The following is a 17,067-nucleotide window of genomic DNA, read 5'->3' as shown; positions in this document are numbered from 1 at the left end:
ATCTTCATCGTTAATAAAATACCAGCACGTGTTGAAAATGGCCTCACATCTCCTGCCACCTGTTTAGTGTGCCTGAAATAACATCCACCATGTTGACTGCCCAAACCACATGCAGCTGTACTACAACTAGTATGTCAAATTAGTACATCACCCAGGGCAGCACGGTGGCTTAGTGGGTAGCACTTTTGCCTCACAGCAAGAAGGTCCTGGGTTCGATCCCCAGGTGGGGCGGTCTGGGTCCTTTCTGTGTGAAGTTTGTATGTTCTCCCCGTGTCTGCGTGGGTTTCCTCTGGGCGCCCCAGTTTCCTCCCACAGTCCAAAGACGTTCAAGTGAGGTGAATTGGAGATACAAAATTGTCCATGACTGTGTTTGACATTAAACTTGTGAACTGATGAATCTTGTGTAACGAGTAACTACCTGTTCTGTCATGTTCATGTGGCCGCTCATCCTTAGACGGCCGGCAGAGCTGAGATTCGATACGATGTATTCGAGATCCCAGCTCTGGTTCCAGTTTTTGTCTTGATTTAATACAGTACCTTGCATCAGATTTTTACGTTGGGTAATGATGTACTGATAATCTGAGGCACACTGGGTCTGTTAGTCTGTTTCTACTGAAGCACCAGCAAGTTTCACTACTCTTTTTGTACAGCCTTTTTACACGTTTCCTTGATTCAAAGCCAGGAATAATAATAATGCTGCCTTGCTGAGTTTTGTTTCCTCTTAAAGTATTTATGTCAGCAGTAGACTAAACATTTAACCCTGAACAAACCATGTACATGTACTTTTACTATTGTTTTAGTGTTTTAATCCAAATATAGAACATCTCTTTTAATAAGAACTGTTGCTTTGCTCTGAATAAATACACACAGCAAATCCCACAGACTTTTTAATATTATATTCAGTCTTTGCTCTGCTTTGCAGGCAGCTCTTGTCTGGATGCCAAGGGGATACTCTGAACTGGCATGCGCTATGTGAAGGCTGTCAAAAAATGTGTTAAATCTTAGTCTCAGCCTGTTTGGTTTCTGTTTTAGCCAACAGCCACATTTCTTTGTTTCCAACTGCTCTTTTATTTGCAAGTACTTGTTTTTAGAATTTTTTCCAGTTGGGCTACAGGTTTGATAACCTGGCTGTATCATGCATACTGCACTTCACGCCTTATATTATTCTTGTTTGGTTTTATCTTATAGTACATCTTTTCTTTTAGTTAAATATACACTGATCAGCAGGGCTGGACTGGGAACAAAATTCAGCCCTGGACTTTTTTCTTGACCAGCCCACTACAAGCACATCGCGCCACACATATCACCCCCTAATCAAAGAAATCAAGTAATAATAATCAAGAAATAAAATGAAACCTTTCTTTCATTAAACCTTTAACACTGGTAAATATGCTTTTTTTCGCACTTTTATTCACACGTGATTCACGTTTGTTCCAAATTAGTGCATTGCTCCGATGAGCAAAGAAATAAATACTTTATATGTTGACAAGGGAAATTAACCATGTGAACTATGCACATAATCACTCTAAAAAATGTCCTGAACAACTGCATTTTTCTTTCTGTATTATAGAGGACAAGATAGTGTTTACTTTTTCTGAAGAGCAGAGACTAATGGTACCGTCTCAAATTATATCCACCGCCCTATGTAGTGCACTATGTTGGACATGATATCATAGAACTTTTACAAAAATCGTCCTTAAAACGGCTGGTTTAAAGCCCCTGATATCCAACAGTAGCTTAGATAACTACTTATTAATCATTCAGCGACTGTTAAAAGAAATGTTTTGTACTGTTAGGAAGTACCCTAAGTAGGGCATAGGCGACATTTGAGATGGGCCCACAGTCTCTCCTTAAACGGCGTTACTAACGAAGCAGAGTCACTGAACACTAACTTTTCCTTTTCTGCTCTTTGGCTGTGCTGTAGTTCCTCACTGCCAAACAGGTTGTCCAGTTTCCTGCACTTTTCTGCATCTGCTTGCAGCTTTTTCTGTTTTTTATCAGGGGCTTTTTCTGCACCTCCTTTACACGTTTTTGACCCTTTCTCTATCGCTCGCACTCATTCATAGCTTTTGTACCGGTGGTTGTGATTACGGTTTATCCTGTCTCATTAAACCGCAAGAAATAAAATTAAACCTTTCTTTCATTAAACCTTTAACACTGGTAAATATGCTTTTTTCGCACTTTTATTCACACGTGATTCACGTTTGTTCCAAATTAGTGCATTGCTCCGATTTTTCTTTTTCTGCACCTCCTTTACACTTTTTCGACCCTTTCTCTATCTCGCACTCATTCATAGCTTTTGTACCGGTGGTTGTGATCAGAGCGGTAGAGAGAACAGAGTGGCGACACTCCCATAGGGAACCGTTGGAAAGGGGGCGGGACATTTTTTCTGCGCAGCTTCCGGGTTGTGGAGCTCTGTATAGTTCCAAACATCCCATAGAGCCCCATTCATTTCCACTACTTATCAAACATTTTTAGCTGTTTGTTGCTTTGTTTTAAAAAAATTATGAATTTAATGTCATTAATATACTTAATACTGTTATTGTTTAGCATTTGCTCAGCACTAAATGTTACATGTTTATCTTAATTAATAGGTATAACCCAATTTAGCTTAGTCAGTTAAGCTTAATTAATGACACACGAGTCTTTTCACCTAAAATGAGTTGATTAATCAAGAGTCTTGTTACAGAAATGATCATAAAACATTAGAACCACAATAAATCATTATACTTTTACTTTCATACTTAAGTACATTTGAAGGTAAATTTAGTTTAGTACTTTAGTGGAGGTAAAGAGTATTTTTACTTTTACTACTACTTTTACTGGAGTAATATGTTACCTTGGATATCTCTACTTTAACTCAACTACATGGTTTGTGTACCTTGTCCACCACTTACATTAGACAAAATGAACTAGTGCATATATTCATAATGAATTCATTAATGTATTACATGTAGGAATCAATTATTAATCACTCATGAAATAAGAGATGAATGAATGCTTTTTCATGTACCTGCACTATAATGTTTTTGGTACGGTAATGTGTTTATCAATCTGTTCATTCAGTGCAGGTAAACCTTATGAATCCAGCACATGACTTAGTGTTTAGCCAAAATGATTATTATTATGAATCCTCAGGAAAGTGAAGGGAGATTAGTTTATGCAAAAAACAAAACATAAAAAACTTTAATGTCTATACTGTATATTGTCTCTACTACTTAATGATATCGCATTATGTAATGTATGCTAATATAATGTACTGTGTGTTAACAAGAACGACCTATTAACAAATCATTATAAACATCAATCTTCCACTTTATGGTTGCAGTAAGATGCAGTAAATGTAAACGCAGTTGAAAATACCCAGAAATTGTACAAATGTTTATTATTTGCCGTTTAATATTTCATTTACTGCTGCCTGTCCCATTTGAGAACATGACAGCGCCGAGTTTGTTTGGAACTATTGAGGGTTACATGAACCACGTGACCGCGTAGCGGCGAGATCAAGGAGTGTCGCAACTCTCTCTATCTACGGCTCTGGTTGTGATTACGGTTTATCCTGGGGGAGGGACATTTCTGTGATTGGCCAATGGACATGCATTGAGGATACTGTGGTGGGCCAATGCACACTTCAGGATTATTATTCAGGAATATTAAAACAGAATTTATTTTTCACTCTCTCTCAGCGGCCCACATACAGAGCGGCCCACCGGGAAAACTCCCGACCCTCCCGATGGCCAGTCCATCCCTGCTGATCAGCCATAACATTAAAACCACCTCCTTGTTTCTACACTTACTGTCCATTTGATCTGCTCCACTTACCATATAGAAGCACTTTGTAGTTCTATAATTACTGACTGTAGTCCATATGTTTCTCTGCATGCTTTGTTAACCCCCTTTCATGCTGTTCTTCAATGGTCAGGACTCTCCCAGGACCACCACAGAGCAGGTATTAATTGGGTGGTGGATCATTCTCAGTACTGCAGTGACACTGACATGGTGTGTTAGTGTGTGTTGTACTGGTACGAGTGGCATAAGACACAGCAGTGCTGCTGGAGTTTTTAAACACCTCACTGTCACTGCTGGACTGAGAATAGTCCACCAACCAAAAATATATCCAGCCAACAGCACCCTGTGGGCAGCGTCCTGTGACCACTGATAAAGGTCTAGAAGATGACCAACTCAAACAGCAGCAATAGATGAGCGATCGTCTCTGACTTTAAATGTACAAGGTGGACCAACTAGATATGAGTGTCTAATACAGTGGACAGTGAGTGGATACGGTATTTAAAAAGTCCAGCATCGCTGCTGTGTCTGATCCACTCATACCAGCACAACACACATTATCACACCACCACCATGTCACTGTCACTGGCAGTGCTGAGAATCATCCACCACCATATATATATATTACTGGATTTTTGTAGTTATCTGATTACGTTCTTTAAACAACTTGGTCTATAGTTTAGTCTATCGGCTATTATCAAATATTAAAAATTATTTTTAATAATATCTGAACAACAGGCCAATCGTTGTTCATGTGGCCACTGGGCCTCAGGCTTACCTGAGCGCCGTTTTATTTTATTTTTAAAGACAAATAATAAAAGGAAACTTTGTCATCATTTGTCTTCAATTTAATTTTGTTTAAAAAATCGGGGGGGAAAATTGTATTGTGAACCCAGTATCGTGAAACACATCGCATCGTGGATTAGAGTGTATTGTTATCTCCCTAGTTTTAAGTAAGCTGAGGTTGTTTTTGAGTAGTCTGCAAAGTTTAAACAGAAAGTGAGACTGTGGATGGAGAAGCCAATGGTTTATTGCAATGGCAACAGGAGTTCCTCTTCCTTTTTACTGCAGTAACATAAGACAAATCTTTCTCAGTTCTATTGCTAAATATAGTAGCAATCTGGAAAGCAGACTAATGTGGTATTGAAAGTAAGTATTGAATGTGTAATTGGGGAACATTTGGTCGGCGCTTCCAAACCTTTTTTTAATGCAACTTCCAAATGTTTCTGGTTAATTCGGTATTATTTAATCTCTGAGGCAGAGTGGCTTCAGTGCTGATCTTGTAGAGCAAATGTTAGTGTGCTGATGATATAAATAGTCAAAACTGTGCTCTTTTTTTAATTTTGCTGTGTGCATGTAGAGCCCATATTAGTGTTCTATGTGGCATCCTGGTTCCCATTTCCTGTTTCCAGGGGACAAAAGACATGAGGCTGTTTCAGAGAGTTTGCCAGCTGAAATAACCATTAGAGACAAAAAGCTCTGGCCTACATATTTGTTCAAAGGGAAAGAAAAATCAAAGTCTTTATGGATAAAAGAATGCGAAAGTAATCTCATGGACAAGGATCCACATCAAGAAATTAAACTATCCCTTACACCTTAAAGTACAAAAATGAAAAGAAACAGGCTTCAGTTATTTTAGCTGTTTGTCACTTTAATGTTATTGCAATACATTCATATACACTGATCAGCCATAACATTAAAACCACATTATCAGCTCCTCTTACCATATAGAAGCACTTTGTAGTTCTACAATTACTGACTGTAGTCCATCTGTTTCTCTACATACTTTTTTAGCCTGCTTTCACCCTGTTCTTCAATGGTCAAGACCACCACAGAGCAGGTATTATTTAGGTGGATCATTCTCGGCACTGCAGTGACACTGACATGGTGGTGGTGTGTTAGTGTGTGTTGTGCTGGTATGAGTGGATCAGACACAGCAGCGCTGCTGGAGTTTTTAAATACCGTGTCCACTCACTGTCCACTCTATTAGACACTCCTACCTAGTTGGTCCACCTTGTACATGTACAGACAGGAATGATCGCTCATCTGTTGCTGCTGTTTGAGTTGGTCATCTTCTAGACCTTCATCAGTGCACAGTGGCTAAGTGGGTAGCACTGTCGCCTCACAGCAAGAAGGTCCTGTGTTCGATACCCAGGTGGGGCGGTCCGTGTCCTTTCTGTGTAGAGTTTGCATGTTCTCTCCGTGCCTGTGTGGGTTTCCTCCGGGTGCTCCGGTTTCCTCCCACAGTCCAAAGACATGCAAGTGAGGTGAATTGGAGATACAAAATTGTCCATGACTGTGTTTGATATAACCTTGTGTAATGAGTAACTACCGTTCCTGTCATGAATGTAACCAAAGTGTAAAACATGACGTTAAAATCCTAATAAACAACAAACATGTTTAGAAGAAACAGAAATTGAATTTGGCCAAAATTTGGAGAAAGATGTGCTTCCCATTTGATGAACACATACCACTTTTCATTACCCACTTTTTAGTAGTATCGCTAAGCATAAGTGTAAATCAAAGCATCATGATATGGCGCTGCTTCTTTGTGAGAGTTACTGAAGCATTACACATAAAATAATTGTGCAATAAGGTCGAAGTCGCTTCTGGACATGGTTAACATAAGGCTTAAAGTTTTAAGTGGTATTTGTGCATGTAACTTTGTATTGTAGTTCTTGACAAAGGTTTGCCAAAGTAATCCCGTGCCCCATGCGGTTATATCAGCTATTGCTGAGTGGCGGTTCTTGATGCAGTGCCGTCTGAGGGATCGAAGATCACGGGCGTTCAGCTTAAGCTTTCTCCCTTGGCCTTTATGCACTGAAATTCCTCCAGATTCCTTGAATGGTTTTATGATGTTATGCACTGTAGAGGGAGAAATATGCAAATCCCTTCCAATCTTTCTTTGAGGTTCATTGTTTTTAAACATTTCAATCATTTTCTCACACATTTGTTGACAAACCGGAGATCCTCTGATCATCTTTGCTCATCAAAGACTCAGCCTTTCCTGGATGCTGCTTTTGTACCAAACCATGATTACAATCACCTGTTGACGTCACCTGTTTGGAATCACATTATTAGTTAGTTTTTTCACCTCACTAATAGCTCTAAATTGCCCTCGTCCCAACTTTTTTTGGAATGTGTTGCAGGCCTGAAATGCAGGAATGGATGTTTATTAATAGATGAAATAAAGTTGAGCAGATAAAACATGACATATCTCAGGTTCATCCTGTGTGCAATCAAATCAAGGAACACTGCATTTTTATTTTATTTGCATTTTCCATACTGTCCCAACTTTTTTCTGATTTTGGGTTGTACTTTTAATGTCTAAATTGGTCTATTAGACTTTAGTTAAAGTTCAGAAAAAAACATTTTCCCCCAAAGACAGACACCTTTTTTGTCAGTTTTGTCAGTTTTGTCAAGGCATTGTGCTCCATGACCAGAATATTCAATTAGATGCAAATGAAATGCCTCCAGCTTCAAAGAAATGCTCAACAACTTTAGTTTCAAGAGTTACTCGATTTTACATATTTGGCTCGGTAAATCATCTGCAGCTTGTCTCACAGCTTCAGATCTCAAAACACTGACCACATATTCTGATTTTGCATCCTGTTTACATTATAAACAAGTGGTTGGCAAAGCGCACTGGTCCTGGCAGTGCCATGTGTGACTGACTTTGCTTCGGCCTGGCTCTTTGTTCTCCAGAGCAGGGATTTCACTGCCCAGCACAGTGGGTACGGGAAGGTGGGGGGGAAGGGGGGGATGTTGAAGTGGCCGACGGGACAAGGACGGAATATTGCGAGGAGGTACCAGCCTCCTGTTTTTTAGAATTACTATTTTGGAAATTGTTAATCGGGATCTGGGCTTGGGGTTTGGGCAGGAACAGAAAATATTACACACTGATTTCTGTTGATGACTAGATACATGAAGGTAAACAAATGAAGTATTTACGATCCTTCTGCAGTTTGCTGACTAATCTGTAGGTCACCAGTTGATCAGGTAATAACATTTTGTTTTTTATCTAGCATTAACAAAGTAATATTTATACTATTCCACTCGTTTTGACGTTATAAATAATGACACTTGTAAAATGTTCTTTTGTATAAGTGGAGTTTGCTGCTGAACAGAGTTTCTTTGGGAATATATTTTAAGTTAAGTGACCTGCCAAACAATAGCACAATCGCCCATCGCCTACCATTCAGTGATCCTTTGTGTCATTAGAATATACAAAAAATGGATTGGCAGCTAACTTGCAATGTACAACCCCAAATCAGACAAAGTTGGGACAGTATGGAAAATGCAAATAAAACAAAAATGCAGTGTTTCTTACATTTACTTTGACTTTTATTTGATTACAGACAGAATGAACCTGAGATATTTCATGTTTTGTCTGCTCAACTTCATTTCATTTGTTAATACATTTCAGGCCTGCAACACATTTCAAAAAAAGTTAGGACGAGGGCAATTTAGGGCTAGTAATGAGGTGAAAAAACTAAATAATGATGTGATTGTAATCATGGTTTGGTACAAAAGCAGCATCCAGGAAAGGCTGAGTCTTTGATGAGCAAAGATGCCCAGAGGATCTCCAGTTTGTCAACAAATGCGTGAAAAGATGACTGAAATGTTTAAAAACAAGAAATATTGTAAGGGGTTTGCATATTTCTCCCTCTACAGTTCATAATATCATTAAACGATTCAAGGAATCGGGAGGAATTTCAGTGCATAAAGGCCAAGGGCACAAGCTGATCGGTCCCCAATAGAGAATGTGTGAAGAATTTTAAAACAAAAAATGCAACAACGACGACCCCGTACTGTTGTACATCTTAAGACGTGTTTGCAGGAAGAATGGGACAAAATAAAACCTGAAACACTAAATAACTTGGAATAAAAGACTTTGTCTTTTAAGTGTAGTGAAAAGGAACGGCAACATTACAAAGTGGTAAATGCTTTACTGTCCCAACTTTTTTTGGAATTTGTTGCAGGCCTGAAATGCAGGAATGGATGTTTATTAATAAATGAAATGAAGTTGAGCAGATAAAACATGAAATATATCAGGTTCATCCTGTCTGCAATCAAATAAAAGTAAAAGTAAGAAACTCTGCATTCTTCAAGCTGTCCCAACTTTTTCTGATTTGGGGTTGTATTTCTAACAGACTGTATTTATTTATTTATTTATTTATTAGGATTTTAACATTGTTTTACACACTTTAGTTACATTCATGACAGAACAGGTATTTACTGGTTACACAAGACACACTGTAGCACCCGGTGGAAACCCACACAGACACAGGGAGAACATGCAAACTCCACACAGAAAGGACCCAGACCGCTCCACCTGGAAATCAAACCTAACCACCAAGTCATTTTAACCAAGTGCTACCCACCAATCCACCCAGATAGAGAAATAATTGAAAACAAGTATTAAAATTAGAGATGGACCGATCGGGGTTTTTGGCACCGATTCCGATTTCCGATCTCCTTTCAGGGACATCGGCCGATAGCCGATTCCGATCCTTTGGGATTTGCAGATTTGCAGTAAATAAACTTAAAAAGAGCCTCACAGTAAAGATAAACCGGAGCCGTGTGTGTTTGTGCCTTTAGAAGAGACGCAGTTACAGAGTTACAGAGACGCAGAGTTCACAGTATCGCTATAAGTGATTCATTGATTCATGAGTTGATTCGTTTTTATGTGAAGCGTAAGTTTCTCTTCTCAGTTATCTCTCCGTGTTTACTGTTATTAATTAAATGTCGTGGTTTTAAATAAACACCAGCTACTACAGAACATTTTGTGTGACTCTTACATTAAAAAGCTTAATTAAAAAGCTTAATTAAACTGCTATTACCACAGATCTGTAACCGAGTCAGACTCGTTCCGTCTAAGGAGCTAAAAGTTTTCTAAAAGTTCAGCAGATGATCCTGAACTAACGAATTTGGTAATGAATAAACTTTTGCCTCGGATTGGCTCTGTAACGTCTTCTGTTCTCATCTACATCACAAGTAAGAACCGCTTACGACTTACCAAAGTGAACCAGGAGTTTATATAACGTGCTGATAGAATCGACTCAGATGTGACCGGGTTGAATTATCTTTTTAAAGTAAATATTACAATCAGCAAAATTACGTCGTAAGAGCTTTCACGATGGTTTCTGTACGATTGTTGATGAATGGTGATGTGATGGTTGGTGCTTCGTAGCTCAAAGTCTGGATCAATCCACTGAGCTGTTAACTTAACATGGTCTTTATATATCACACGATCGGATCGACTACTTTTAGGAAATATCGCCGATCGCCGATAGCATATTTTGATTAAAAATCGGCCGATACCGATTCGTAGCCGATCGATCGTCCCATCTCTAATTAAAATGTATAATCTAAGTACAACAATTGAGTATTTGTATTCACTTAAATATGCAGTACTTCAACAGCATTCTTTGCTGCAAAGAAAGTTGCCAGATGTGGAGTTTTCACACTAAACTAGGCTACTTATTAACTGCAGTCTTCTTTTTAAACAAATGTCACTGAATAGCGCAATTCATAGCTTTCATATGCCTTTATCTAAACGTATTCTGAATACAGTGTAACTCCTCATATTATGGCCTTGGCTCACTTGGTGCTACTTGGTGTATTAATAGTGTTATTACTCCTGTGGGCAATCCACAGCACCCTTTCAACAGGTGCAGGCAGGGTTCCCCTTTGAGCGTCACATCTCATGGCATGAATGTTCTCTCGTTTCTGCCCCCCCAGGAGAGCTACACACAACTTTTAAAGTGTAGCTAGACCACGAGTTGTGTGTGCAATAAGGCATCCACAAGACCCGTACCACTCCTCTGGACCACTATGTGACGGGTTTATGGAGCATTTTAATCAGACGCACACCACACAGCTAGTATTGCTAGTAAGCCAATAGCAGCGAGACTGGTACAAGTACCTCCCCATGCTTTTATTTGCCTGTTGCTCTGATATTCAAGAATTTCCTTGTCTCCACTCATGTGGCGCTCATGATAGAGTATGAACTGCGTGTGTTGTTGGACATAATTGCATTATGCTTCCTCTCCACTGGTGCTGACCCCTGCCCCTGATTGAGGAGAGCAAACTGACACACGTCCCCTCCGACACGTGAGCAGTAGCCGACTGCATCTTTTCACCTGTACGAGGCGAGTTCATATGCCGATCATCCTTGCGCACGGAGAGCCACACCCTGATCAGCATTATTCCTCTACTCTGTGCAGACGCCATCGGTCAGCCAGCAGAGGTCGTAATTGCATCAGTTATGAGGTCCCTATTCGGCTCCCTACCTGGATGAACAACAGCCAAACGTTGTTCATATAGCCACCCAGCCCAGCCGGATAGCAGAGCTCAGATTCGATACGATGTTTTCGAAATCCCAGCTCTGGTGTACTAGCATATTTTACCACTGCGCCACCCGAGCGACATTAATTTCACATTTTAAGTGCATACTGATTTTTTAGTTTTAGAAGACCATGTTTCAGAATTTGGCTCCTTGATCTCCAGTTATAACGTCTTCTGTGATAAATTTTAAAAAAGGAGTCTTTCAATCAGTCAAATTGCTTCATGAGATGTTAAAAGTTGCCTAGGGAACATTAACCTCATGTTATTTACATTTCTCTGCCATGTGGACAGAGGTCTCATTCAGCTCTCAAGGGACGTCATCGTTTCTGTTCCAGGGCTGGATAACATAATGTTGAATGGTCTACATACTACTCAAAATATATTGTAGATTGTTGTTGTTAAGAAAGTTTCCTTTTTCACTTTGTTGACTTACAGATCCAGCAGACCTGATGAAGACTCTACGCTACTGGAAACCTTATCTGTAGTTTTGCACTACAAGAAATTGGATGCCACGCTTCATTACTGCCACACTGGATGCAGCTGAACCAGACAAGTAGGCAAAATGCTTTCTATTGTCCCAGTGGATTAACATAATTCTGAAGAGATGACAGAGTTGCCTTGAACAGCTGTAGTGAAAACAATTAAAGAGAAAAGTTGGTGCCATTATTTCAAGCATTGTGTAGTTGGTCAAGATGACTAGTTTGTTTCGGCGGAGCAGCAGCAATGGCAGCTCTCGAGGAGGAGGAGGAGGAGGAGGAGAAGGGACAGGGGGAGGCGGTGGTAGTGGAGGAGGAGGACCAACCACCGGTGAGCTAAACAACAGCAGGCCGAACAGGCAGGTACGGCGGCTGGAGTTTAATCAGGCCATGGAGGACTTTAAGACCATGTTCCCCACCATGGATTATGAGGTGATCGAGTGTGTGCTACGTTCCAACAATGGGGCCGTGGACGCCACCATAGACCAGCTTCTGCAGATGAGCATAGACGACAATGGATCAGACGACAGTTCAGACTCTGATGACAGCATCCCACCTGAGGTAGGGCTGACTCTTCACCCTGTAGGTTTTTTAGACACACATGCAAGGCTTATAAACAGCTTATGAACAACATGTGGGCAGATGGCAAACACACAAGAAAAGCTCAACACAAACATCCACCCAGGCCACCTGATTCGCTGTCTAGCAGCCTGCCGACCTCTCGTTTCCTGGTCAGCTTCACTTTTAATCTTGAAGCTCTGCCCTGTTCCTTCCATCCACACTGTCTGATTTGACTGGCAAATTAACATCAACTGTGTGAATATAGACAGCAAGGGGAAAAAAGAGGGGGGAAAGGAAAAGCAGACGTCCACTCTGCACGTAACAGTGGGTCATATGGTTTATATCATTTTCCCACTTATGGCAAGGATATGCTGTGGCTTTTAGTAATGAGATCTTTACTCATTTAAACATCTGTGTAACATGGACTGATGTGTTAAACATCAACAAGACACCATTTAAATGTACAGTGGGGTCAAAAAGTATTTAGTCAGCCACTGATTGTGCAGGTTCTCCTACTTAGAAAGATGAGAGAGGTCTGTAATTTTCATCATAGGTACACTTCAACTATGAGAGACAAAATGAGAAAAAAAATCGAGGAAATCACATTGTAGGATTTTTAAAGAATTTATTTGTAAATTATGGTGGAAAATAAGTATTTGGTCAATAACAAACAAGCAAGATTTCTGGCTCTCACAGACCTGTAATTTCTTCTTTAAGAAGCTCTTCTGCCCTCCACTTGTTACCTGTATTAATGGCACCTGTTTGACCTCGTTATCTGTATAAAAGACACCTGTCCACAGCCTCAAACAGTCAGACTCCAAACTCAACCATGGCCAAGACCAAAGAAAATTGTAGACCTGCACCAGGCTGGGAAGAGTGAATCTACAATAGTCAAGCAGGTTGGTGGGAATAAATCAACTGTGGGAGCAATTGTAAGAAAATGGAAGTCAAGATCTCATCCCGTGGTGCCAAAATGATCATGAGAACGGTGAGCAAAAATCCCAGAACTACACGGAGGGACCTGATGAATGGCCTGCAGAGAGCTGGGACCAAAGTAACAAAGGCTACCATCAGTAACACACTACGCCGAGAGGGACTCAAATCCTGCAGTGCCAGGCGTGTCCCCCTGCTTAAGCCAGTACATGTCCAGGCCCGTCTGAAGTTTGCCAGAGAGCATATGGATGATCCAGAAGAGGATTGGGAGAATATCATGTGGTCAGATGAAACGAAAATGGAACTTTTTGGTAAAAACTCAACTCGTCGTGTTTGGAGGAAGAAGAAGAACCCAAGAACACCATACCTACTGTGAAGCATGGGGGTGGAAACATCATGCTTTGGGGCTGTTTTTCTGCAAAGGGGACAGGACGACTGATCCGTGTTAAGGGAAGAATGAACGGGGCCATGTATCGTGAGATTTTAAGCCAAAACCTCCTTCCATCAGTGAGAGCATTGAAGATGGAACGTGGCTGGGTCTTCCAGCATGACAATGATCCCAAACACACCGCTCGGGCAACGAAGGAGTGGCTCCGTAAAAAGCATTTCAAGGTCCTGGAGTGGCCTAGCCAGTCTCCAGACCTCAACCCCATAGAAAATTTGTGGAGTCCGTGTTGCCCAGCGACAGCCCCAAAACATCACTGCTCTGTCATTGCCAACAAAGGTTATTTTACAAAGTATTGCGTTGAACTTTTGTTATTGACCAAATACTTACAGTATTTTCCACCATAATTTACAAATAAATTCTTTAAAAATCCTACAATGTGATTTCCTGGATTTTTTTTTTCCATTTTGTCTCTCATAGTTGAAGTGTACCTATGATGAAAATTACAGACCTCTCTCATCTTTCTAAGTAGGAGAACCTGCACAATCAGTGGCTGACTAAATACTTTTTGGCCCCACTGTATATATTGAAGAAAGATGATTTCCGATCCCTTCAGTGTATATATTTAGAGACTTGTGTAATTAATGCCAATGTGAATTAATGTTGTTCTAGTGGCTCAACACGTCCCCTCCGTCTTGTGCCAGGAGCCGGCTACGTCTTTTCACCCACACGAGGCAGGTTTATATGATCCGTATCGCACCAGTCCTCATTATCCCCTGTCTCATTGTGAAGGCTCCCTTAATCAACCAGCAGAGGTCGTAATTGCAGCAGTTATGAGGAATCCCCTCATAGGCGCCCAGCCTTCCACTAACAGAGCTGAGATTCGAACTCACGAGCTATGGTGTGCTAGCCTGTTTTACCAATGGCACCACCCAAGCTCACAAATGCCACATAATCTTAAAAAGTATTTGTTTTAAAGCTAATTACATTCGCTCATGTTTTGTTTTCTTTGTGGTTTATGTTTCTTTCACATCAGATTCTGGAGAGGACTCTTGAACCTGACAGCTCGGATGAGGAGCCACCTCCAGTCTACTCTCCTCCCACATATGACATGCATATTTATGACAGGAAACATCTCAATGCACCACCCACTCCACCCCCAAGGTAAAAAATAAATAAAAGGAGCTGTTTACATGTATCATATGTTTTAAAGAGTGATCAATTTCACTTTTACTTTGTTTTAAAATAGAATCAAATTATTGGTACAGTACGTTACATTCATTAAATAGTGGAAATAGTTTATTTCTTGGAAGTCAGTTGTAAAATTAGAACCTTTACTGTACTGTACTGTACTTTCTTGAAAATGTAATAAAAACCATTAGTCTCTGTGGTACTTATAGTCATGGGGGAAAAAGTATACCCTCTAAATAACAGCTGTAAAGTCCTTCTCAACTTGTATAAGCAAACAAGTGACTCTATTTCCTTGGGTGCTCCCGTTTGGCACAATTTTTATGCCGGATGCCCTTCCTGACGCAACCCTCCCCTATTTATCCGGGCTTGGGACCGGCGCTACAATGCACTGGTTGATGCATCCTAGCGACTAGATACCTATAGAACGATTCAGTGTTCTCCGATTAGTTCTCCGGCTGCATGTTTTTGGACTGTGGGAGGAAACCGGAGCACCCGGAGGAAACCCACGCAGACACAGGGAGAACATGCAAACTCCACACAGAAAGGACCCGGACTGCCCTACCTGGGGATCGAACCCAGGACCTTCTTGCTGTGAGGCGACAGTGCTACCCACTTAGCCACCGTGCCACCCTATAAGCAAACAAATGACTAAGTGACACAAAAACCAACAGATTTAAATGTGTATTCATTTTCCCCCCAAAAGTATACCAACATTCAGAAATCCTACTTCCACTATTTAAAAAAAATAAGTAGCGCAGCTAGAGGTTTTTGATCAACTGCACTAGATTAATCATTAAGAATTGTGATTACTTTATAAAACCAGAATTTTTGGCAGTTTTGTGTTCTGGAGCACAACAGGTGTGTCTAAGTCATGCCAAGTGGGAAAGGCATCTGCCATAAACTCAAAGAAGCAGTTGTTCCTGCTTATCAATCTGGGAAGGGTTAATAAGCCATCTCCAAACATTTTAAAATTCATCATACTACAGTGATGAGGAATGTTTACGATCAGGGAGTCTTGCCAATGTTTCCAGTCATAGGCATCACAATTCATTGTTTGATGCTTAGACAGATAAATAAAAACTTAAGAGCTACATCAGGTGACCTAAACACTTTTGTTAGCACATTACATCTTAGTTCACAACGTACAGTTAGCAAATTACTGAACAAGAATGGCTTTTTTTGGAAGGGTGGCAGAAAAGCCCCTTCTCTCAAATATATGGCTGCATGACAAACCACAAACATTTTGGAATAATTTCCTTTGGATTGATGATTGATGAGACCAGGGTGGTTTGTTCATCACGCACAGCACGACGTTCGACAAAAGCTAAACACTTGGTGTAAGCATGGTGGTGGAGGGTTGACGATTTGTTTTGCAGACACAAGACAAAGGAAACTTGCAGGCAAATTTTAGACAAATGTGAGGCTATTTTTGCCCAAGCACATTTACTTCGACCCAACTGAGATGCTGTGGCAGGATCTTTAAAAAAATGTTAAATAATGTTAAAGTAGTTTAAGATAAAAGTAGTTTAGGCTTGGTCACAGTTACGGATCACATCATTCATTTTTAATTTTTGCTTATTTTTCATTTTAGAATCATATTAAACAGAATGAAACTGATTTGACTGCAACAATTTGGATTGTAAGTCATGACCCCACTTAAAGGGAAAGTAGTTAGATTATAGTAATAACTGTGCAAGTATCTTATTTCCTGTTGCACCATGTTGCAGTGTCCTGCTTTTACCCTCGATATGCCACCTGGTGTTCATGATATTAACTGCATGATCTGTATTCACTCTTTAAAATGTAAAGCTGCCGTCCGTCCGTCTTTCTGTCTTTCTGTCTGTCTATCCATCCAGCTATCTATCCATCCATCCATCCATCCATTCATCCATCCACCCAACCGCCCAAATAAATAAGTACATAAATTTAATGAAACGTGGTGTATCATAGTAAGCAATCCCACCCTCAGAGGAGCCAGTCATTGTACGTATACAGTGGGGCCAAAAAGTATTTAGTCAGCCACTGATTGTGCAAGTTCTCCTACTTAGAAAGATGAGAGAGGTCTGTAATTTTCATCATAGGTACACTTCAACTATGAGAGACAAAATGAGAAAAAAAAATCCAGGAAATAACATTGTAGGATTTTTAAAGAATTTATTTGTAAATTATGGTGGAAAATAAGTATTTGGTCAATAACAAAAGTTCAACTCAATACTTTGTAACATAATGTTTGTTGGCAATGACAGAGGTCAAACGTTTCCTGTAAGTCTTCACCAGGTTTGCACACACTGTAGCTGGTATTTTGGCCCATTCCTCCATGCAGATCTCCTCTAGAGCAGTGATGTTTTGGGGCTGTCGCTGGGCAACACGGACTCCACAAATTTT

At 40.3% G+C, this 17,067-nt stretch overlaps 1 protein-coding gene across 2 annotated transcripts in view; it reads left to right on the top strand.

Moving 5' to 3' along the window:
• The window catches only part of cuedc1b (CUE domain containing 1b), a 34,895-nt gene that overhangs the window by 4,742 nt on the left and 13,086 nt on the right, over positions 1-17,067 (top strand). Inside the window, exons 1-3 of one of the 2 annotated variants that reach the window (XM_063016738.1) lie at positions 7,640-7,785; positions 11,572-12,173; positions 14,528-14,655. In XM_063016738.1, the coding sequence (XP_062872808.1) occupies positions 11,829-12,173; positions 14,528-14,655 (473 nt within the window). In that variant the 5' untranslated portion in view covers positions 7,640-7,785; positions 11,572-11,828. Of the gene's footprint in view, positions 1-7,639; positions 7,786-11,571; positions 12,174-14,527; positions 14,656-17,067 lie in introns of those variants that run through there. The other variant, XM_063016737.1, reaches the window with a different exon arrangement.

The sequence above is a fragment of the Trichomycterus rosablanca genome, chromosome 20 (genome assembly GCF_030014385.1).
Source record: "Trichomycterus rosablanca isolate fTriRos1 chromosome 20, fTriRos1.hap1, whole genome shotgun sequence".
Classification (NCBI taxonomy): Eukaryota; Metazoa; Chordata; class Actinopteri; order Siluriformes; family Trichomycteridae; genus Trichomycterus; species Trichomycterus rosablanca.
Note: the sequence above shows the minus strand (reverse complement) of the source record. Positions and strands in the feature narration are given on the sequence as shown.